Genomic DNA, 25,297 nt, shown 5'->3' with positions numbered 1-25,297 from the left:
AAGTTGGTATCAATTTTAATTTGCACTGTCTAATAATTCATTCAAGAAATGTTTATTTGGTGCTTATTTTATATTGGATAGACATGAATGAAGTCAGATACTGAGAAAAATAGATGTCTAGGAGGAAGAGAGCAGTGTAGGTCTGTTCCACACTGAATATTATTCATCAAGAAACTTTAAGAATTTGAGAAGTAAAACAATATTTTACTTTTTTCTTTGCTATTAAGCAGAGAAGCTCTCTTTTTTTTAAGTTACTTTAATGGCAGTTTCTATTGGGACTACCTTGCTTGGTTTCTGTGTCCCTCCTTGGTGAAGGAAGAAGGTGAATTCTAATGGTAATTACTTCTCCTCCAATTGATTGCAAATCATAGGATGTTTTTGCTATCAAAATTAGAATTTTTCTCATCAAAATTAGAGAACTTTACTTTCCATTTATGTTGGTAATCAGCTGATCTTTTTGTTTGTTTGTATGTTTTATTGTTCTCATGTTGGTTCTGTTCTATCTTTTTTTCCTTTCTTAATGGTTCTGTTTTGTGTTTTAAAGTGTCATTTCTAGGGGCGCCTGGGTGACTCAGTCGTTAAGCGTCTGCCTTCGGCTCAGGTCATGATCCAGGGGTCCTGGGATCGAGCCCCGCATCGGGCTCCCTGCTCGGCGGGAAGCCTGCTTCTCCCTCTCCCACTCCCCCTGCTTGTGTTCCCTCTCTAGCTGTCTCTCTCTCTCTGTCAAATAAATAAATAAAATCTTAAAAAAAAAAATAAAGTGTCATTTCTAATGTGCCACTTTTCCTACTTTAATGCTTTTATATTCATCAGTTCAATTGTTCTTTTATGGGGATTCTGACACTTATCTCTAGTTGCTTTTAAGATTTTATCACTGTGTTGACTGCTCTTCATAATATTTTTAGGCATGGATTTATTCTTACCTATCCTGCTAAGGACTTCATTATGTTTTTCAACTATTTAGGAGATTTAATTGTCATTATCAATTCAAATATTGCCCTTTGCCCATTCTGTTTAATTTGCTTTGTTCTTTCTGAAATTCCTGTTATATTTATTTTGGACCTTTTATTCTATTGCCTATATCTCTCAATCTTTTATATTTTCCATCTCTTTATTAGCATGTGACAAATTCTTGTGAATTTCTTTCTAATTGATTAGCTTGACTGTTTCTATTTAGCCTGTTCAACCCATTAGGCTTTCAATTTAAAAACTACTTTCCCCACAACTTCTATTTAGTTCATTTTCAAATCTGTCAATTTTTCTTCTTATCATAGTGATAGCTTATTTCTTATGGCACTTGTCTCTTATTCTGATTCTTTAATTATTTCACTCATTCCTACTTATGGTCTTCCCAGTTGTTTTTATCATATGAAGTTCTTGTGGTGGTAATACTTCTTTTATAGTATCTGATGATTCTCACTTATGGTATTTGTTTTCCTTGTGATATTTCTGGAAATTTGTGATTTATCTTTTAATTTCTTCTTTCATTTCTGGTACCTGGTAACTTCCAGTGGTGTGCGTCTAGATGTTCAATCACCAGTTCTCCGAAGAAAGCTTGGTTTATAGCATTTGCCAGTTTCTATGGTATAAATATTCCCACCAAAGCCAATTTTAAACTACTGAAGTGGTGTTATCAAGCTTGGAGTTGGGAAAAGCTGTGCACATTCAGCTTTTGCAAGCTGATTGTAGGAGCCAAGTTCAGAACACCACTGGCAGTTTTCCATTTCTCATGTAAATTCAACTGCACATTAACTACTTTTTGTTACAGTTTACCCAGCTCATCTAGAGTTTTGTGATGTAAGAGTTTCCATGTTAGCTAAGCCTACCAGGTTTCTAGGACCAGAAGCAATGCTGTATGTTCAATACTAAGAAAATTTAAAAATGTTTTTATGTATTATAATTCTCAAATTGGTGAATTTTGCTGTTTTTATATTTCTTATTTTTATGTTCTTTCTCTCTAATAATCCTTTTTATTTCTTATGTATTTGCCTCCTTCTCATCTCTTATATTCTGGTCTCTAGTGCTTTACTCCTGCTAAATAAGTTTATCAAAGGATTTCTATGGAAGCGATCATCTTGTTACATGAACAATATTTTAAGAGATACTTTCATTCTGGATATAGACAAGCACAGATTACTTGGGAGGGAGTAGTATTTATTAGATATTAAATATTATTTATTAGAAAGTATTTTGTGTACTTACAAACTTATAATTAGAGACATTAAATTATTTTTGCTTTTATACTGAATCTGGTGATATGCTTCTAGATGTTTGTGTTGAGAGTGCTCTAAATCAGAGGTTGGCAACCTTTTCTTTTTAAAATTTATTTTAATTAAAAAAATGTTTTTATTTATTTTTTTAGTAAGCTCTATGCCCAATGTGGGGCTTGAACTCAGAGCCCTGAGATTAAGAGCCACACGCTCTACTGACAGCCAGCCAGGTGCCCCTGGCAACCTTTTCTAAAAAGGGTCAGATTATTGCAAGCTTTGCAGGCCGTATAGTTTCTGTAACAGTTACTCAAATCTACCATTATAGTGTGGAAGCAGCCTTAGACAATATGTAAACTAATGGATGGCCGTGTTCCAATAAAACTTTATTTACAAAAATGGATGGTGAGTTGAATTTGTCCATGGGCCACAGTTTTTTGACTTTTGCTCTAACTGATAGTCCATGGACCAAAAGATATAATAATATCTTAAAGTGATCAATTGCACAGTTCTTAATAGAAAATTTAATTTAATTTAATTTTCTCTATCAGCACTAAAAAGATAATTACTTGCTTCATGGTATATTTACTTCTCATTTGTTTTTTTATATGTACATTTTTTATACATAGTTGGGAGACTTCTTTTGGGCATAGAAGAGACAGTATTTTTTTTTTTTGTAATTAACTATAACTTTATATTCTAATATTGTACATATGCTTACAGGCTGTTAAGAGAGTCATCTGTTAATAAGTCTGATATATAATAAATACAAAAATTATTTACAGATGAGTTTGTTTTATATTAGTTCAACTTGGAAAGTGCTGGATCTCAAAACATTTTTTGTAATCAATTGTTCATTTAGTTTTCTCTTGCAAGTATTACATTTCAGTGACAAGCCATGGGAGCCTGGAGCTGCCCAGAACAATTTGATTTTTTGCATCTGTGAAGCTTCTCAAACCTCCTGTGGTTTAGTTGGTACATCTCAAATATAAAAGAATTTAAGTATTGATCTAAGCTATTAAAACACATCAAAGTTACATTCTTTTATAGCAGCTACTGTGCACCAGTTCAACCTCATAAATTCTTAAGTATATCTCATTCATACAACTTGGCCTACTGCTTTGCTCAGAGTAACCATTAACTCACATAGGCATGTTAATGAAGAGAAACTCAGTATAGTGCATAGCAAGGAGTGCACATATGGGGCTTTCCCCAGAAGAACAGCCAGTAATTGAAAGCACTAAATTCCCCAAATTATCATCCCCTCCCTTTTCAAGGTACTCATGGGTCCTCTATTGCACCAAGATATTGTCACTAATTCCATTTTAGACTAATATCGAGATAATGCCCTGGCCATTTATGTTGTTTCCATGCAATGGTGCCAAATGCTCCCTGCCATGCTATCAGGAAATATAATTACCAAACTAGTTTTCTGTAATTCACTGAGATTATCATACTGAACATTCTTTTTCTTTTAATGTCCCTTTGTGAAGCAAGAAGTTTCTGCAGTGACTTGGTGACTTAGTCATGGTGCTACATTTGGAATCTTTATGACGCAACCAGGAAAGGTCAGGATGCTTGCTTTCCATAGCAAGATTATTCATTCATTAAAAATTAAAATACATTGTTCATTTCAGGTGGTGAGCTGGATGTTATTATTTCCCACATGCCCAATTCAGCAGTACAGAACTAAAACAGCCTTGCTGGGTAGCATTTCTGAGGTCATCTGTGTTGGACTCTTCCACGCTTTCACTACTACAAACTCCTCATTCCTAATTTGTTAGCATCAAATTTATTGAAAACTTATAGATCTCAATATGCAAAGATAGTGAAAATACTTAGATTTGTACTAGAGAAGGAAAGAACCTTTTTTTCATTTGATTTTCCTTTTATTCAGTAAACATTTACTCGACATTAGCTATATACTAAGAACAGTGTTGGGCCCTGGGGTTGTGAACATGAATAAAACATAGTCACTTTCCCTGAGAAGGTCATAATGTAGTATGGAACAGACATATGAACAAACAGGTACAATATTATAAGATATTCATAATAAAAGTACAAACAAAGTGCTGTGAGAAGACTGCAGGAAAAACTGAAGAGTGGCTGGGAGGACATTTCCCCATTTAATGCATGCTATAAGATAATGAGACAATAATGAATGGGAGAACATATTTTAAATGCTGAAAATGAGCATTTGGAAAATGGAAATAAAATAAAAATACCATTTATAATAACTTTAAAGAAAGGTGAGAAAGTACTATACGGAGAAAATACGTAACAAATATAACATACTTTTCTTTGTAATTTATTAATTTCTTTCAAATAGAATTGCTTATTTAAAGCAAAAATAATAGCAATCTGTTATGGGGTTTATAAAATATATATAAGTGAAATATATGACAACAATCGTTCAAAGGACCTGAGGAGAAAATTGAAATATACTATAAGTTTCTTAAACTATATGTGAAGTAGACTAATATTATTTGAAGCTAGATGACTTAAAATTAAAAATGCAGGTTGTAAACTCTAGAACAACCACTAAAAAAAAGTATAACTAGTAAGTTGTTGGATAAAATAAAATGGAAAACAAAAAGATAATTCTTCCAAAAAAGGCTGAGAATGAGGAAAAATAGAATAAAGAATACAGGGGTAAAATATGAAACAAATAGTAGAGCAGTAGGCTTGATCTCAGCAATATTCATATTCATTTTAAATGTAAATGGACTAAATACATCTATTAAAAGACAAAGATCATCAGCATCTCCTCACTTCTATTCAGCATTGTACTGGAGTAGGCAATTAGGTAAGGAAAAGCAGATTAGAAAGGAAAAAGGAAAAACTATCTTGCAGAAAACTTTTCTGTGTATAAGGAAAATCCTAAACAACCTATAATATATTTACTAGATTTAATAAATGAATTTAGCAGTGTGGTAGAATGCAAGGTCACTTACAAATATTAACGTTATTTTTAAAAATAAGCATTTGGGAAATGGAAATTAAAAATATACCTTTTACATTAGCATCAAAAATATAAATGCTAAAGAATAAACTTAAAGAAAAACATATAAGGTCTATACACTGCAAACTATAAAACATTCCTGAGATAAATTAGAACTAAAATAAATGGGCAAATATACTATAATAATGGATTAAAACACCCAATATTAAGATATCTTTCTTCCCAATGTGATCTATAGCTCTAATACATTCTTAATCAAATTCCAGAAAGTTTTTAAAAATTTTTTGAAATGTCAGGCTGATTTTTAAAGTTCATGTGGAAATGCAAAGACCTAGAAGGGTCTCCCAAATAAAAAGAAGAAAAAAATTTGGAGGCCTTACCGAATTTGAAGAACTTATTATAAAGCTCAGTAATCAAGATGGAATGATATTGGGGTAAATAGAGACAGTAGTCAATGGAACAGAACAGAGTCTTGAAATAGATCCACACTTGTACAGTCAATTGATTTTTTTGGCCAAGGGAACAAGGTAACTCAATATAGAAAGTCTTATGACCACGGATACTTGAACAACTGGCTATTTATAAGGAGAAAAATGAATCTCAATGTATACCTTAATATATATAATCACATCATAGATTAAAACTAATTGGAGGTGGATCATATTCCTAAAAGTAAAGTTAACAATGTAAAGCTTCAAGAAGAAAATGTGGAAGAATATATTTGTGAACTTGGTGTTGACAAAGACCCCTTGATAGAATCAAGGAAGCACTATTAATAAAAGAAAAATAAATGATAAAATAAATTTCATAAAAATTAAGTATTATTCACTAAAAGACAACATTTGTAAGTTCAATATGCAAGCTACAGACTGAAAGAAAATATTCATAATATGTATATCTGACAGAAAACTTTTATCTGAAATAAATGAAGAATTTCTATAATTTGTAATAAAAAGACAGATAACCTCCTCCTCCTACCCACAGACTACCAGTAAATGCACAAGACTTGAAAAGGCATTTCACAAAAGATGATAAATAAATGGTCAATAAACACATGAAAATAAGCTCAACATCATTAGTAATCAAGGAAATAAAAAATGAAACTATAACAAAATATTATTAAATACCCATTAGAATAATTAAAATTTAGAAAACTGATAACACCAAATGTTGGCAAGGATATAAAATGACTGAATTTTCATACATTGCTGCAGGGGGTTGATAATGTGCCTGGCAATTTTTCATAAATTAAACATATTCCTAATCTTATGATCCAACAATTTTTTTCTCTTGGTACTTTTCCTGAGAGGAATGAAAACATATTTATACAAAAATATATGTACATAAGTATTCATAGCAGAATTATTAATAATGTTAAAAAATAGAGGCACCTCAAATGCCCTAAAGCAGAATGCATAAGCACACAGTGATGCATTAAACCGAACCATAAAATGAACAATTACTAAAATTTATGCCAATATGGCTGAATACTAAAAGCATAATGCTGAGCAAAAGAAGCCCAACTCATTGATAGGAGTTCTAGGACAAGAAAAACTAATTTATAGTGAAAGAAATTAGAATATTGTTTGCCTGGGGAGTGGGGAATATTGTCTAGAAAAGAGCACAGGGGTTTTCAGACTATTTTTTATCTTCATTGAAATGTGAGTTACATGGATATGTGCATTTATCAAAACTCATCAACCTATACACTTAAGAACTGTTAATTTTTTTTTTAAAGATTTTATTTATTTATTTGAGAGAGAGAGAATGAGAGAGAGCACATGAGAGAGGGGAGGGTCAGAGGGAGAAGCAGACTCCCTGCCGAGCAGGAAGCCCGATGCGGGACTCGATCCAGGGATTCCAGGATCATGACCTGAGCCGAAGGCAGTCCCTTAACCAACTGAGCCACCCAGGCGCCCCAAGAACTGTTAATTTTGCTATGTGTAAATTATACCTGAATTAAAACTGAACTTAAAAATTTTTAAAAAGTAGAGGTAATTGGCAAAAATGATACATAAATCTCATGGAAATCTCATGGTTATAATAAAATAATCTCACAGACTAAAAATTGAGAATAGGTTGTTTGTTTTGTTGTTTTATTTTTTACTTTCTGACTATATTTTAGTAATTATTTTTTGGGGGGTTGCCTTCTTATACAACAGAAAGTCTAGAAGTAGAAAAGTTCCAGAATTTCTCAATTCAGTAGTTTAATGTTATCATCAAGCACAGTTTCTTCTATCTTCCTGCTTTACACCTCTCGGCATTTCTCTTCAAGATCATTTCCCATTAATGGCTATTACAAATGTTTTGGTTCTGGGCATTTGTGCCTTCAAAGCAATGCCCAGCAAAAGAATAAAAGACCACTAGTTCTTTGTGTCACTTGAATTTTTTTCTATTATAAAATATTTGACATGTCAAGTAGTATTTCATATATGTAGGCTTTAAAAAATAATAATGAAACAAACATGCATGATTCCACCACTCAAATTGAAGAAGTAGACATGGATCCTTGGTCTTTGTTACTCACATTAATAGCAGTAGATAGAATGTCAACATTCATGCCAGTTCCTTAGGCCCCAATCCCATAGGGTGATTCAAAGAAAGGTGACTACTGCATATGCAGGGGGTTATGTTATAGAAGAGGAACTCCAAGCGTAAGGAACCCAAATCTTTTTTTTTTTTTTTTTAAGATTTTATTTATTTATTTGACAGAGAGAGAGAGACAGCGAGAGAGGGAACACAAGCAGGGGGAGTGGGAGAGGGAGAAGCAGGCTTCCTGCTGAGCAGGGAGCCCGATGCAGGGCTCGATCCGAGGACCCTGAGATCATGTCCTGAGCCAAAGGCAGACGCTTAATGACTGAGCCACCCAGGCGCCCCCAAATCTTTATAATTGGCAGTAAGCATGGCTTGCCCCAGAGGGACACCTTATCTTTACTATACTGGAGAGTAATCAAACCTGCCCTTTCTTTGCTCCATAGGGAGATACTATCTCTCTCTTCCAAAACTGCTATTATCCTTGAGAAGGTAGTCTGGAATAAAAACAGCCAGTGCTTCTGTTTGCAAGACATGAAGAAATGTGAAAGACCTAATTAGAAAATTGTCTTTCAACAGGGGTAGGCTTCCTCCCCACCCTCCGCCCTCTATATTTCTGATGCATGACCTATTGTCTCAGCATGATTTAATGCATAGTTTCTTCTTTCCCCATATATCTGAAATGCAGACTTTAACATAGTTAGGCTTCCACGTTTGTATGTGTCTGTTTTTGGCTCTTTATTTATAGGTCTATCTCTGCATCATCCCATATATGTTTACTTTAGCTTTCTACCTCCTAACCTCCACAGACAAACACTTACTTTGCTCTTCTTAAGGAATGTCTGGTATGTTCTTGCCCTTTCATTCTTTCTTAAATTTAAAAAATCTGCCAAATTGGTTTGTATTTTTTTCTTGCAATTCAGACCTTCCTTCTCGGATTGTGTTGCTAGCTCTCCTAAACTTTGTTTAAAACTTCCTCTACTGAACAAATTGAGAGTTGCTGGAGGGGAGGTGGATGGGGGGATGGGCTAACTGGGTGATGGGCACTAAGGAGGGCACTTGTTGGGATGAGCCCTGGGTGTTATATGTAAGTGATAATTTCTAAATTCTAAATTCTACTCCTGAAACCAATACTACATTAGAGGTTAACTAACTTGATTTCAAATTAAAAAAAAAAAAGCTGCAACCATTGTGAATATACCTCATCAAATACAACAAACAAACAAAAAAAAAACGTCCTCTACTAAGCTCAATGCGGGTGTCTTCAATGTGACTTCCCACCATAGATAGGTTCTAAGCTTTGTTTCCTGGACTCTACATGCTACTCTTTAAAAACTAAAGTTCTCATCTTCAGACATCAGCAGATGGCCTGGGGACAAATGGCAGCTTCAGCTCATTTACTTCTTTGCATGAAATCTTTCACATTGTTTTCAGCCTCTCAGAATTTTCCTTTCTTTCTTTCTTTCTTTCTTTCTTTCTTTCTTTCTTTCTTTCTTTCTTTCTTTCTTTCTTTCTTTCTTTCTTTCTTTCTTTCTTTCTTTCTTTCTTTCTTTCTTTCTTTCTTTCTTTCTTTCTTTCTTTCTTTCTTTCTTTCTTCCTTCCTTCCTTCCTTCCTTCCTTCCTTCCTTCCTTCCTTCCTTCCTTCCTTCCTTCTTTCTTTCTTTCTTTTCTTCCTTTCTTCCTTCCTTTCTTTCTTTCAGCAGTTTGGTTATGCATTAAAAAATATATTTTGTATATTTCATCTAACTTTTTTTAGGAGTTTTACACTAAGAGTGGTTTTCAAGATACCTAATCATTCATATTGTCAGAAACAGAAGTCTTATGTCAATTGTGGTTTTAAAATAGTTTAACTCACAGAATTGTGTCTTGCATACAATAAACATTCAGTAAAGTGTGCCTAACTGAACTGAAAAATGTTTCAGTCGGTTTTCTCTGATGCTGCTTCATCATACTCAGATTAACACAATACCTAATTTGGCATTACCACCATTACATGATTTTATCCTCTCCTTTAAAAATTGTTGATTTTATCCTCTCCTTTGTAAAATTATAAAATATTTCAAACATATGGAAAATAATATAATTGAAATCTTTGTACTTAACTACCAAGATTAAATTGATGTTAACATAGTGCCCATTTTTTTTTAGTCTTGGTTTTATGATTCTATAACAAAGCAATATACATAATTTTGTCTATGTAAAAATTTTATGTTAATAATACAATGACCTTCATACCCCTTTGCAACTTGCTTTTTCTCCACTCAACATCATGTTTGAAAAATTTATCTATGCTGATCCTTAAGTTTGAATTCAATTATTCCATGTCCTGTATATAATTCTATTATCCATTACAGTTTATTTAAAAGTCCCTTCATTCTATGATAAACATCCTTATATATATGCTCTTGAGCATATGTTTGAGATTTTTAAAGTTAGATGCCTAGAACTGAAAGTCCTGTATAATAGGATGTTCTAAACTTTAACTTATTAAGTATATCCAATTCCTTATATCTAATCTTTATGATTGTGGTATTATTAATCATGATAAAAATAGGACATTTTACCTTATTTTATTATTTAGTGTTTATGATTTATGAAAAGTATCTGTCACTAGTCAGGATATAGATTATGCTGAATATATGTTATGCATGACACCTTGTGTTTAATTCAAATTATATTAAAGTTTATACTATTAAATAATGAACAATTAGGTGATTTGGAAATTCATGCCCCCCCCTTTTTCTATAGGTATTTATGAGCCTCCATTTATTGTACTACTGCAGTGAACCAACCTTGGATGTGAAAATTGCCTTTTGTCAGGTGTGTGTTCCTTACAGGTAAAACAAGGTACAGTATATTCCCTTGTATTTCTTTTTTTTTTTTTTTAAAGATTTTATTTATTTATTTGACAGAGAGAGACACAGCCAGAGAGGGAACACAAGCAGGGGGAGGGGGAGCACGAGAGGGAGGAGGGTCAGAGGGAGAAGCAGACTCCCCGCTGAGCAGGGAGCCCAATGCGGGGCTTGATCCCAGGACCCTGAGATCATGACCTGAGCCGAAGGCAGACGCTTTAACGACTGAGCCACCCAGGCACCCCCCTTGTATTTCTATTTTGCCATTTCATCTTGCATATGTTCCACATCAAGTTAATGTAAATAGAAATGGATAGTTAAATGTTTTTTCTTTCCCAGTTCACTTAAGTTAGAATGGGAATGAAAATGATTCTTTTTAATGATTATAAATTAATCACTGGGTAAAGTGATTTCTTACTAGATTTTATTTATACTTAATGCCATTAATATGTCTTTCCTAATACTTGAAATGTGGCTTGAATCATCAAAATAGCTGAAGTCCGTATTATTGTTTCTCATCATAAGGACCGATGAGCCTTCTGTAGCAGATCTCCAATACCCACAGATAGTACCATGCCAGGTGTGCTCAGTTTTTTTGATGCCCGGTGCTAACTGGTAGTTAGTAAAAGGGTAAACAACAATAACAGCAAACAAAGGTATATTTAGCCTACAACGAACCATAGTAAGAAGGTAGTGTGCATGGACCAGATAAGAGTCTGCTCTCCTATATTCATACATATTCTATTCTTAAGAAAGAGGCTAGCTGGGCTGCTTATTCCTACTACAGGTTATGTTTAGGGTAATCCTAACTTCAGCCTGTTGTTATGGTATAATTAATAGTGCTCCCCTTCACTCTCAGGATTATCCTTTGGATAATAAATTATAGTAACTTTATTCATGCTCCGAGCAAAAAGCAATTCAGCTTTTCTGTAATGATTTTCACTGTTATTTTCTCATTGAGCTGTGAAAAAATATAAAGGGAAACAAACATTGGTAAATCCACTCTCTCTAAGCATAAGTAGAATTTCCAAAGGAGAATAAAATGTGTTACATACTATGAGTAGGATTTACTGATCTGATCTGCCTCAGTTCCCTGACCTCTAAATGTCATAGTGCTGGAAGCCTCAGGCATTTAAATAACTTCTCTTCTGTAATAAGAATTCTGCAACTAAGGGCACCTGGGTGGCTCAGTCGTTAAGCGCCTGCCTTCCGCTCAGGTCATGATCCCGGGGTGCTGGGATTGAGCCCCGCGTTGGGCTCCCTGCTCAGCGGGAAGCCTGCTTCTCCCTCTCCCACTCCCCCTGCTTGTGTTCCCTCTCTCGCTGTCTCTCTCTCTGTCAAATAAATAAATAAAATCTTAAAAAAAAGTAATTCTGGAACTGGACAGCTTTGTTAGAAACTCCAAGTCTGTCACTTATTAGCCGTATACTTGTTTGTGCCTTGGGCAAGTTACTTAACTGCTCTGTGCATTAGTTTCTAAATTTGTAAAAAGAGGAAAATAATGGTATCTACCTTCTAGGGTCATGAGAATTAAATGAGTTAATACTTGCAGAGCAATGAGAACAGTGCTAGAATATGTGTTTATTAAATAGCTGAATATATTTTAAATAAATTTACATTCATTCTTCTGGTGCTCCAATTGAGTCCCTGTTTTAAGTATTATCAGTATCTTGACTACTTCCATAGTTATATCTCCAACCCAAATCTCTCCCCAAAGCCAGACCATGCCCAGCTACTTGTTCTACCTCTCTGCTTAGATGTCTAATAGGCATATCAAACTCTGCATACACCAAACCAAATTCCTGATCTTTCCTCCAAAATACTCTGTTCTAATTCAGTAAATGCTAAATTCACCTTTCCCAGTTGCTTAGAACAAAATCTTTGGAATCATCTTTTGGGCAACACTTCACATTCAATTTGTCAGCAAATACTGTTGTCTCTACATTCAAAATATATCTGAAATCTCATCACTTCCCAACATTCTCTCCACTACCACTTTGTGCGTGTGTTTTTTAAAAATATTTTATTTATTTGACAGAGAGAGCGAGAGAGCACAAGCAGGGGGAGCAGCAGGCAGAAGGAGAAGCAGGCTCCCCACCAAGCCAAGCAGGGAGCCTGATGCGGGGCTCGATCCCAGGACCCTGGGATCATGACCTGAGCTGAAGGCAGATGCTTAACGACTGAACCACCCAGGCACCCCTTCACTACCACTTTGATGCAACCTACTGTTACCTCTTGCCTGGATTATTACCACAGTTTCCACATTTGCTCACTCCTAAATGGTTTACTCTCAAACATCATCAAGAGTAATATTTTGAAAAGTATAAGTGAGATCATGTCACTCCTTGGCTAAAACCAAAACAAAACAGAAAAACCTTTCAACGTCTTCCCATTTCACTTATGGTAAAAACTAAAATTCTTAAAATAAATACCCAAGCCTTTACCATGTAGCCATCTAGAGGTCCCCCTCCCTGAAATGCTCTTCCTTTATTGTCCTCTTGGTCCACTCCTCCACCACTGTCAGGCTTTGCTCAAATGTCATTTTTTAGGGAATCTTTCTTGACTGCCCTATTTAATATTGCCCCTTCCTACCTACGCTGCCTACCCAACTTGTCAGCCTTGCTTTTTTTTCCCCTCCGTAACACTTTTTGGTAGCTGATATACCATATATGTGACTAGTATGTTGCTTCTCTCTCTACTACAATGCATTTTTCACATGGGCAGGAGCCAACTCACACAGGCTCACAAGAGTTGATTGTGCATCTCTCCCCCCAACTCAAAGTTCAGTGATGTAAGGTTGGTAGATGGAAGTCTGTTATTATAGGAGGATGTACATTATGTAAATAAACAATTACTACAATAAGTCTCCTCCCTCCCTGTGGTTGTTGAGCATTTACCCAGCACACTATTGGAATTTTCTCTCTTTTGCACACGGCAGGGTGTGGGCAATCACTGAGTATTTGCGTAATGAATCAATGAATGATATATATTTGGTTTAGGTAATCAGTTGCACCTGTGACTGTGCTTTGGTTGAAAGGAGCAGGACTGAATTTCTGGGTAGAATATCTGGGCCCTACCACTTGCGAGCGATGTGACTGTGTGCTATTTCATTAGCTGCCATGAGCCTGTCTGCTTACTATGGGCACTAACACTTACAAAACAAACCACAACCAAATAAAAAACTAATTCATGTTTTACATACCTCAAGATTAAATCTGAACTTCAAAAATTATCAATAAAAAAGATCTTAAAACTTACGCTATATTTTTTAATCCAGAGTCTTTTTGTAGGTTGAAGTTATTTATTTTTTTTTAATCAGCTCCCAACATTTGGGTACAGATGCAAAATGTCTATTTCTAGCAAGACTTCTTTGAAAGCAAAGGAATGAAGAGAAGTGAAGCATGAACTTTATTAATGACTCTGAATTTTTTTTTGCTTACTCTGAGCTTTTGGTATCTAGATACATGCATATTCTATAAGTTTAAAAAAATCTAAAAATATTATAGCAAGCAGAATGTTGCTGGTCATGACTCAGAGCATTTTATTTACTTTCCCTGTAGAATTTTTACTTGATAATGTTTATTTATTTATTTTTCTTTTCTGTAGCTCTACGCCTGATTTACTGCTCTAGCAATTTAGAGAAAAGAGTGTATTCATTTTTAGAGCAGAGTTATCGACTAGGGTTCACTTTCATACTATGTTTTTTGGAAGCTTCTTATTTCATGAGACATCTCACATGTTCTTAGTATGCTATGGTGTTTACCCTGATCACAGCAGGGTTAGGTTGCTCCCAACTTCTTGCCAGAGAGACAATGCGCAAAGACAAGTGATCAAGTATATTCAGTTTCCAGGTCTCTTGAGTCTTAATCTGTGGCTTTTTATATTATGTCATATTTCCAATTTTTTCATTTGTTATAAATAAGAAGTTACAGAAAATATAAAGAACAAAGTTGCCCAGCTAGTTCTTTATAAACAGGAAATATGTACATTATTTGTAGTAGTGTTGATTTTATTTTTTAGTTGAATTACTTGAAGAACATGGGAGTCATTGAATTTTTTAACTACTCCTATTAAATTTTTTTTTAAATATTCCAACAAGCAGCTTTTGCAAGCAAGAGGTCTCTCATTATATTCTGGGGAGAAATTTATCTGTGTAACGTTAGACAATAAAAGAATAATCTTTAGTTTGGACTGGTATGAATCCTTTACAAAAATATAGACTGACAGGGAATTGGAAGTGCAAACACTCTGGATCCCCCTGTGAAACAGGTAAGCCTTCTTAGCTTTCCTTTCTCAATTGAACAGAGAATTACAGAGCTGTTTAATTTCACTTTTCCAAATTAAAAAAAAATCTGTAAAAAGTGCTATTTTTGGAACTCTGTTGTACTGAACAGATGAGTCAGGATTTTAAACAAGGAATATATACACACAGAAATGCATGTTGGAAACCGCATGCATGTCCATGGGTATCTATAGCATTTATCACATCCTGATGTACATTACCATTAGTTGTACAGGTTTATGTTTTTCCCCTCTCCATGGTGACTGACCACCTTGGGGGCAGGACCAGGGTATCCTCATCTTGAATTTCCAAGTCCAGAAATCTACCTTAATTCTGTAAATGTACAATAAATGCCTTTTGAATAAAAGAGGATAAGTAAAAATTTAATAGAGAAACACCACTTCCCGAGTAGAAATTTGTTTACTTGCTTTTCAAAATCAAGTCAATTTCTCAATATCTTAACATTTTATAAGTGTACATTAATAGATTTAATTACATTTTGGTTATTTTGCTATCACAAATCAGTGTTAACCAAACATTTATCTCAACGTTAATAATTTGTTGTCTTCTCTAAATGTTTACTGATGCTTGAGTTGGTTATGAATCATTTAAAATGATTTCTTAATATCGGATTTCCAAAGAGGGCTCAAATTAATGAATTGAGAATTATAAATGTCAGTAGAACTAGAAACAAAGAGACTGAACCCACTGGGGTTCTTTTTGGCTATGACACAGAAACTCTTTCTGCCTCCTTAAATTTTCTATGTAAGGAGATACCTATGTATTGACTGATTGATTACTGATTAATTCCACGATTTATGTATTCAATACATCTTAACTGAGTACCTATGATATAAACCTGCAGCTTGTAAAAACTAGGGATACAAGATGAATGAGATGGTTACTGTTCTCAAAGAACACACTGTCTAGTCTAAAGCACGAAAGAGAGTGGCTGGGCTTATAATCTTGAAAACCTATTCCTCTTTCAGTTAAAGACCTCTGCAACAGCTATGTGCTAAACAATGAGTCAGAAAAAAACCCAAACCCCAATAGTTATCAAAGAAGACTTTATTAAGACTTTACCTCATTTAACCTTCACAACACTATTAATTATCGAAGGTGTAATACAATTATGTTTTATTCTGGAGTTGAAAATCTCAACTATTATACTAGAAGGTTTTTCCCTAGTCCCGTTATGAACTTTCTGAAATCTATTGGTGTACAGTGTTTTAACGGAAGCGAATAGCAGTTAAATATAACAAGAACCGACATACTATGATTAAATGCAAAGAAGCCTAAGATCTTTTTGGTCCCCAGTAGGAAAAAAGAACACTTTTGTATAAATTCCAGTAGATGTTTGTGATATATAAAGTCTAAAATATTACTGAAGATATGACAAAAATAGTCTCATTTTGAAGTTATTATTGTCAAATTGTTCTTCAGTGTCTTTTGAGTTCTTACTATTTTTGGTTTAAACCTTATTAGATAAGATAACAAAGACTAAGCATGTTGAATTTTTTTCTAGTTAAGACAGTGTTTTTTTTAAATAGACATAAACTATTAATAGATGACTTAACTAGTTAATTGAATTTTATTTTATCACTCGAATGTCTGGATAATAAAAGCACTGTATGTATACATGTAATAATTTTCTTAGCCACTGATGATGGCTGTTCTAAATAGATGAAAACTTAAGAATCCCCAATCACTTCTGATTTATTATTTTCTAGTGTTCAGATGTTTTCCTCTTTTGATCTTTAGAAATTTCAGGATGTTAGTAAATACTTTATGGGCTGCATTCACTTTTTAGAGCTTTCTATAAACCTGAAAATAAATAAATTCTACAACTGTAGAATACCTATCGTTAGGAGTTTAAAGTGATATGTTCAGATCACAGTACCTAGGACATTTGAAAAAATATCATTAAACCTGATGCTAGGGTTATATGGTTTTTAAAAAAACAGTTCTTTGTTTTTAAGGTATACTGAATTTAAAATAACTTGATTTGCTCAACTTTATCTCATTTGATGGGTCTAGGGTGTTTCTGTTTCAAAGACAATGAAACTATCTCGTTAAAATTTTTACACTTCATTGGATGGGCATCTTAGATGGAAAGAAGAATTTTATACCAACATTAGAGGAATAGAACAACAAAGGAAAAGATATTTTGATGGGGCAAGGCAAAGGAAAATCTGTGTAATCTAAAAGGGAAACTGAAAACAATTTTTGGTGGTCTGTGAAATAAATGGCATTATTTGTATATTTTAGTTTTAGGGGGAGATTTTCTGCCACCTCAAAATACCGACTTAGACACTGACTTCCTATAAATATGGCTTAAGGGAATCAGTAGATTAAGCATTGATATATTTGAAATTCTTGGTATTTTGTAAATGAATGGCTATGATTTTGAGATATTAACTGATAAACCTTTCCTTTATTATTTTAGTTTTTCATGTAACAGGGAAAGAAAATTTTTACCTAAGTTTCTCCTTTTAAAGGGTTTTGTCTCCTGTTTGTTATTCGAGGAAGCCCAACTCTGACTTTCTTCTATACTTGCTTTTATACATTGCATTTAATTTTGCATACATTTAAAAAAAATCTCAACATATATGCTTTAGTGCATGGACTGTCCATGGGTAAATTATTAAAGACATAGCAAACATTACTGTAAAAACATGGTACATCTTGAGTTATGAAAGAAATCACTAAGATAGCTATACTATCAGGATAACTAACTACCCTATTTTTATGAATGAATGTTTCATAATGTTTGATAATAGTTTTTCTCCATATGCCCACACGTGACAATGGCTACAACAAATTTCAAAAGAGTAAATTTAATGTTATATTTGTGTCTTATACCTTGGGCAGGTTTTTTTTCTAATGATTTATTAAATATTTCAGTTAATGAATCGATTCAGTTATGATACAAAGATTAACAAAAAAATGTAAAGGTCCTAAGATTTGGTTCTATAATGATGAACTTTCCTGTATTGGTTGATTGTGGGTATGTGTTTGGTTTGCTTGAGGCACAAAAAGGTTGAACTTGACTTCTTGTTGAATGATCTTAACCTAAATATAAATGTAGCTTAGTACAATAAATTCAATTATGGTTGAGGTATTAATCAAATTAAATGAAGTTATTACCTACATCTTTAAAAATATTTGTGGTATAAAATATCACAGATTATCTGTGGTTTTCAGTGCATGGTAAATCATGCTCTGCAAGAAAAGCATCAATGTGTGGATTCTATTTTGATCTATATAGTGTTCTTAAGTAATCAACTAATTCCTTAAATGCACTATTTTAATTCTATGTGAGACTTTGGAAAATGCATTAAGTGATAATTTTGCTTTTCAGTACAGGTATTATCTGAAGTCGGGGTGCATGATAAACAAAGACTGAATTTTTCAGTAGGTTAAGAAGAATAATGTCAACTTAGATCATGAGTTCTAAAACCAGTTCTAATCTGGAATGTGTCATTCAACTCTTCTTTTGTTCATCTTCTCTAAATGTGAATATTTATTTGGTCTGTATATATTCTATACATCTCTAACTCATTCCAAAAAAGGTTAAGACAGTTACAAAAGTGCATATTCAAAGAGATGAAAACCCAGACTTTGTAGAACACGGAACTACTAAACTTAGGTACTGATTAGATTAGATCTTTTTGTAATTGTGCAATGAGAGAATCATAATATCATTTGATTTAGGAACTGGTATTGTACTGGGTATTATATAAGACTAATGAATCACAGACCTATCTATACACCTGAAACAAATAATACATTATATGTTAATTAATTGAATTTAAATTTTAAAAAAAGATACAAGAAAAAAGAATACTGCTCTTTGTTGTATATATGAAAACAGGGTTCTAGTGTCCATTTTTAAATATATCATTTGATAAACTCTATCTTTGATAAGTCAGTGAAATTTAGATAACTTGTAAACATTTTGATTCCTAAATGACTTTTTATTCTCCTTATGAGGGAATATAACTTCTTACTCCTACCCTGAGAAAGAATTTCTTTAAAAAGGAACTATTATTTATTAACCTGGAAAATTTTTCCTGTCTTAATTCTATAATATCACTTATTATTGCCTGTTTTAGACATCTTTTTTCTTTATTGTAGACAAACTGGAAATAGGTAAATAAGAAATATAGACTTCAGTGTGATTAGTTTAGTAGGTTAGATCATTGTGATAATGAAGTCAGCATTCCAAGTTTGATCCTATAAGGAAGAATTTAATATTAAGCTCTTTGAGGGCAGGAACTTTCTATTCTTGGTGCCTGGAACATTGCCTGACACAATTGTAAGACCAATATTTGTTGAATGAAAAACATACCGCAGTAATATAGACCTTAAGTCTCAGTGACTTATCAGAGCAAAGGTTTATTTCTTCTTATACAAAGTCTAGTACAGGTTAGCAAGGGTGACTCAAGAATTTTGGTTTCTGCCATCTTATGCTGTGCCAACTAAGACACCAGAGTGTGGAAAGAGATGGATTATGATGGCACATTCCCTAAAAGCCCCTACATTTAGCTAACTACCTGCTATTTCTACTGTGGTTCATGGGCCAGAACTCGTCACATGGCCCTAACAGAACTGCAGGGGAAGGCTGGGAAATGTAGTGGAGTACGTGAATATTCATGAAATATGGTTTTTGCCACAAACGAAAATACAGAAAAATATTTTATCACCTGACTATTCTGAATCCCATTGGTTCTACATTAACTGTATAGCAATATCATAGTGTCTTGGGATGGCACTAGAGTTCAAGCCAGCTTTTTGTTAAAAACATTCTTAAACTGCTAATTAGCTATGTGTCTTTAAATGTCATCTAACTTCTCAGTAATAATAATTATAGTAGTAGTAATAATAATAATAAACTTTGTTGAGGGTCTTTTTTGTAAGCTTATACCACACTGAGAGCTTTACATAGATTCTCTCACTTAACCTTTTCACTAATGAAAAGTAGATTATTGCTGTAATTCCATAAATAAGTACACTGAGTGTAAGATTGTAAAAAGCTTAACCAAGACCTTACAGTCAGGATTCTTAGACAAAAGCTGTATTTTTGCCCTTTACTGAAGTTCTCAGTCTAGGATTTCTCGATTGCAAAATAAGAATATGGAGTCTTACGTGAAATGATTTATGATAACCCAGCACAGTGTCTCGTCCTAATACTAGCTTGGTGCCTAGTAGGCATTGAAGCAGCACTGGTTTTCTTCCTTCGCATGGAAGTAACAGGAGGCAGAAGCCAGGCCGGCTCTATTTATTGATTACTGCTATGTGCTTTCTCACGTCATTGAAAATAATGGTTAAACATAATTTAAGTCCTAAAGTTTTACTTCATTATTGATTTGTTAGAAGCCATTGATTCCACAGAGTAACCACCTCTGGGCAACCAATATAAAAGTCATATACATTTCAGGACGTAATCCTCCTTAGGGAGTAATGCTTTAAGAAACAGAATGGAGAAAATATGCTCTTGACAGAACAAAATTGAGTCCTCAATATCCTTAAGTATTGTTGTCTTAAATCTCCTCCTTTAAAACTCACATGTAAATAATTTGAGTCAGATTTAAAATGGGTTGAACATATGCCTTTTTGCCATAACAAATGGAATAGGAGGCACAGTTTCTGCTGCCTTTCTATGACAGTCTTGGAGTAGCATCAGGAAGCAAATCAATATGCTGGTCATAACTATGAGAATGAATAGCTCAATATCATTTGTGCCAAAAGCACAATCATCACTTTTGGCAGATACTTTTCAGTATCCAAATGACGATACTAAAATAATATCCAACAGATTGACCAGTTTATTTTCTGGAGATGCATTTTGTAGCGAATTTATCTTGGCTATCCTATTGAGATAGATCAATGTTATAGCCATAACATCTTCGATAGTGCCTGCCATACAGTAGGTGATCAGTATATATTTAACAAATGAATGAAGTCAGACCCTTTGAATTTCTAGACTGTTCTGTAAGTCCAGCTTTCCCTCACCAACACTGTCTACTTCAACCCTGAATTACGTAATGTTCAGTTAAGTTCAAACTCTGGGCTGTGTCAATTGATAAATGTAAGAGAAGGGGATTCTTTTTTTTTTATTATTCTTATGTTAATCCCCATACATTACATCATTAGTTTTAGATGAAGTGTTCCATGATTCATTGTTTGTGCATAACACCCAGTGCTCCATGCAGAATGTGCCCTCCTCAATACCCACCACCAGGCTAACCCATCCTCCCACCCCCCTCCCCTCTAGAACCCTCAGTTTGTTTTTCAGAGTCCATCGTCTCTTATGGTTCATCTACCCCTCCGATTTCCCCCGCTTCATTCTTCCCTTCCTGCTACCTTCTTTTTCTTCTTCTTTTTTTTTCTTAACATATATTGCATTATTTGTTTCAGAGGTACAGATCTGAGATTCAACAGTCTTGCACAATTCACAGCGCTTACCAGAGCACATACCCTCCCCAGTGTCTATCACCCAGTCACCCCATCCCTCCCACCCCACCCCCCATTCCAGCAACCCTGTTTGTTTCCTGAGATTAAGAATTCCTCATATCAGTGAGATCATATGATACATGTCTTTCTCTGTTTGACTTATTTCACTCAACATAATACCCTCCAGTTCCATCCACGTCGTTGCAAATGGCAAGATTTCATTCCTTTTGATGGCTGCATAATATTCCATTGTATATATATACCACATCTTCTTTATCCATTCATCTGTCGATGGACATCTTGGCTCTTTCCACAGTTTGGCTATTGTGGACATTGCTGCTATAAACATCGGGGTGCACGTACCCCTTCGGATCCCGACTTTTGTATCTTTGGGGTAAATACCCAGTAGTGCAATTGCTGGGTCATATGGTAGCTCTATTTTCAACTTTTTGAGGAACCTCCATACAGTTTTCCAGAGTGGCTGCACCAGCTTGCATTCCCACCAACAGTGTAGGAGGGTTCCCTTTTCTCCACATCCCCGCCAACATCTGTCGTTTCCTGACTTGTTAATTTTAGCCATTCTGACTGGTGTGAGGTGGTATCTCATTGAGGTTTTGATTTGGATTTCCCTGATGCCGAGCGATATTGAGCACTTTTTCATTTGTCTGTTGGCCATTTGGATGTCTTCTTTGGAAAAATGTCTGTTCATGTCTTCTGCCCATTTCTTGATTGGATCACTTATTCTTTGGGTGTTGAGTTTGATGAGTTCTTTATAGATTTTGGATACTAGCCCTTTATCTGATATGTCATTTGCAAATATCTTCTCCCATTCTGTCAGTTGTCTCTTGGTTTTGTTGACTGTTTCCTTTGCTTTGCAAAAGCTTTTTATCTTGATGAAGTCCCAATAGTTCATTTTTGCCCTTGCTTCCCTTGCCTTTGGCGATGTTTCTAGGAAGAAGTTGCTGCGGCTGAGGTCGAAGAGGTTGCTGCCTGTGTTCTCCTTTAGGATTTTGATGGACTCCTGTCTCACATTGAGGTCTTTCAACCATTTTGAGTCTATTTTTGTGTGTGGTGTAAGGAAATGGTCCAGTTTCATTCTTCTGCATGTGGCTGTCCAATTTTCCCGACACCATTTGTTGAAGAGACAGTCTTTTTTCCATTGGACATTCTTTCCTGCTTTGTCGAAGATTAGTTGACCATAGAGTTGAGGGTCCATTTCTGGGCTCTCTATTCTGTTCCATTGATCTATGTGTCTGTTTTTGTGCCAGTACCATGCTGTCTTGATGATGACAGCTTTGTAATAGAGCTGGAAGTCCGGAATTGTGATGTCGCCGGCTTTGCTTTTCTTTTTCAACATTCCTCTGGCTATTTGGGGTCTTTTCTGGTTCCATACAAATTTTAGGATTATTTGTTCCATTTCTTTGAAAAAAGTGGATGGTATTTTGATGGGGATTGCATTGAATGTGTAGATTGCTCTAGGTAGCATTGACATCTTCACAATATTTTTTCTTCCAATCCATGAGCATGGAACGTTTTTCCATTTCTTTGTGTCTTCCTCAATTTCTTTCATGAGTATTTTATAGTTTTCTGAGTACAGATCCTTTGTCTCTTTGGTTAGATTTATTCCTAGGTATCTTATGGTTTTGGGTGCAACTGTAAATGGGATCGACTCCTTAATTTCTCTGTCTTCTGTCTTGTTGGTGGTGTATAGGAATGCCACTGACTTCTGTGCATTGATTTTATATCCTGCCACTTGACTGAATTCCTATATGAGTTCTAGCAGTTTTGGGGTGGAGTCTTTTGGGTTTTCCACATAAAGTATCATATCATCTGCAAAGAGTGAGAGTTTGACCTCTTCTTTGCCAATTTGGATGCCTTTTATTTCTTTTTGTTGTCTGATTGCTGTTGCTAGGACTTCCAATACTATGTTGAATAGCAGTGGTGATAGTGGACACCCCTGCCGCATTCCTGACCTTAGGGGGAAAGCTCTCAGATTTTTCCCCATTGAGAATGATATTCACTGTAAGTTTTTCATAGATGGCTTTTATGATATTGAGGTATGTATCCTCTATCCCTATACTCTGAAGAGTTTTGATCAAGAAAGGATGCTGTACTTTGTCAAAAGCTTTTTCTGCATCTATTGAGAGGATCATATGATTCTTGTTCTTTCTTTTGTTAATGTATTGTATCACATTGATTGATTTGCAGATGTTGAACCAACCTTGCAGCCCAGGGATAAATCCCACTTGGTCATGGTGAATAATCCTTTTAATGTACTATTGGATCCTATTGGCTAGTATTTTGGTGAGAATTTTTGCATCCATGTTCATCAGGGATATTGGTCTGTAATTCTCCTTTTTGATGGGGTCTTTGTCTGGTTTTGGGATCAAGGTAATGCTGGCCTCATAAAATGAGTTTGGAAGTTTTCCTTCCATTTCTATTTTTTGGAACAGTTTCAGAAGAATAGGTATTAATTCTTCTTGAAATGTTTGGTAGAATTCCCCTGGGAAGCCATCTGGCCCTGGGCTTTTGTTTTTGGGGAGATTTTTGATGACTGCTTCAATTTCCTTAGTGGTTATACGTCTGTTCAGGTTTTCTATTTCATCCTGATTCAGTTTTGGTAGTTGATACATCTCTAGGAATGCCTCCATTTCTTCCAGGTTATCTAATTTGCTGGCATAGAGTTGCTCATAATATGTTCTTATAATTGTTTGTATTTCTTTGGTGTTGGTTGTGATCTCTCCTCTTTCATTCATGATTTTGTTGATTTGGGTCATTTCTCTTTTCTTTTTGATAAGTCTGGCCAGGGGTTTATCAATCTTGTTAATTCTTTCAAAGAACCAGCTCCTAGTTTCGTTGATCTGTTCTACTGTTCTTTTGGTTTCTATTTCATTGATTTCTGCTCTGATCTTTATTATTTCTCTTCTCCTGCTGGGTTTAGGCTTTATTTGCTGTTCTTTCTCCAGCTCCTTGAGGTGTAGGGTTAGGTTGTGTACTTGAGACCTTTCTTGTTTCTTGAGAAAGGCTTGTATTGCTATATACTTTCCTCTTAGGACTGCCTTTGCTGCATCCCAAAGATTTTGAATAGTTGTGTTTTCATTTTCATTGGTTTCCATGTATTTTTTTAATTCTTCTTTAATTTCCTGGTTGACCCATTCATTCTTCAGTAGGATGCTCTTTAGCCTCCATGTATTTGAGTTCTTTCCGACTTTCCTCTTGTGATTGAGTTCTAGTTTCAAAGCATTGTGGTCTGAAAATAGGCAGGGAATGATCCCAATCTTTTGGTACCGGTTGAGACCTGATTTATGACCTAGGATGTGATCTATTCTGGAGAATGTTCCATGGGCACTAGAGAAGAATGTGTATTCCATTGCTTTGGGGTGGAATGTTCTGAATATGTCTGTGAAGTCCATTTGGTCCAGTGTGTCATTTAAAGTCTTTATTTCCTTGTTGATCTTTTGCTTAGATGATCTGTCCATTTCAGTGAGGGGGATGTTAAAGTCCCCCACTATTATTGTATTGTTATCGATGCGTTTCTTTGCTTTTGTTATTAATTGCCCATATAATTGGCTGCTCCCATGTTAGGGGCATAGATATTTACAATTGTTAGATCTTCTTGTTGGATAGACCCTTTAAGTAGGATATAGTGTCCTTCCTCATCTCTTATTACAGTCTTTGGTTTAAAATCTAAATTGTCTGATATAAGGATTGCCACCCCAGCTTTCTTTTGGTGCCCATTAGCATGGTAAATGGTTTTCCACCCCCTCACTTTCAATCTGGGGGTGTCTTTGGGTCTAAAATGAGTCTCTTGCAGACAGCATATCGATGGGTCTTGTTTTTTAATCCAGTCTGATGGCCTGTGTCTTTTGATTGGGGCATTTAGCCCATTTACATTCAGGGTAACTATTGAAAGATAGGAATTTAGTGCCATTGTATTGCGTGTAAGGTGACTGTTACCATATATTGTCTGTGTTCCTTTCTGGTCTATGTTGCCTTTAGGCTCTCT

At 34.8% G+C, this 25,297-nt stretch overlaps 1 protein-coding gene across 1 annotated transcript in view; it reads left to right on the top strand.

Annotated features, from left to right (window-relative positions):
• Window positions 1-25,297, top strand: part of MAPK10 (mitogen-activated protein kinase 10) — a 327,652-nt gene that overhangs the window by 144,502 nt on the left and 157,853 nt on the right. Inside the window, exon 3 of the mRNA XM_064584738.1 lies at window positions 10,450-10,521. Coding sequence (XP_064440808.1) covers window positions 10,456-10,521 — 66 coding nt within the window. The 5' untranslated portion in view covers window positions 10,450-10,455. The remainder of the gene's footprint in view (window positions 1-10,449; window positions 10,522-25,297) is intronic.

The sequence above is a fragment of the Mirounga angustirostris genome, unplaced genomic scaffold, assembly GCF_029215605.1.
Source record: "Mirounga angustirostris isolate CCGP_5_RB_7025 unplaced genomic scaffold, mMirAng1.0.hap1 SCAF_2, whole genome shotgun sequence".
Lineage (NCBI taxonomy): Eukaryota > Metazoa > Chordata > Mammalia > Carnivora > Phocidae > Mirounga > Mirounga angustirostris.
This window is presented reverse-complemented; position numbering and strand designations above follow the sequence as displayed.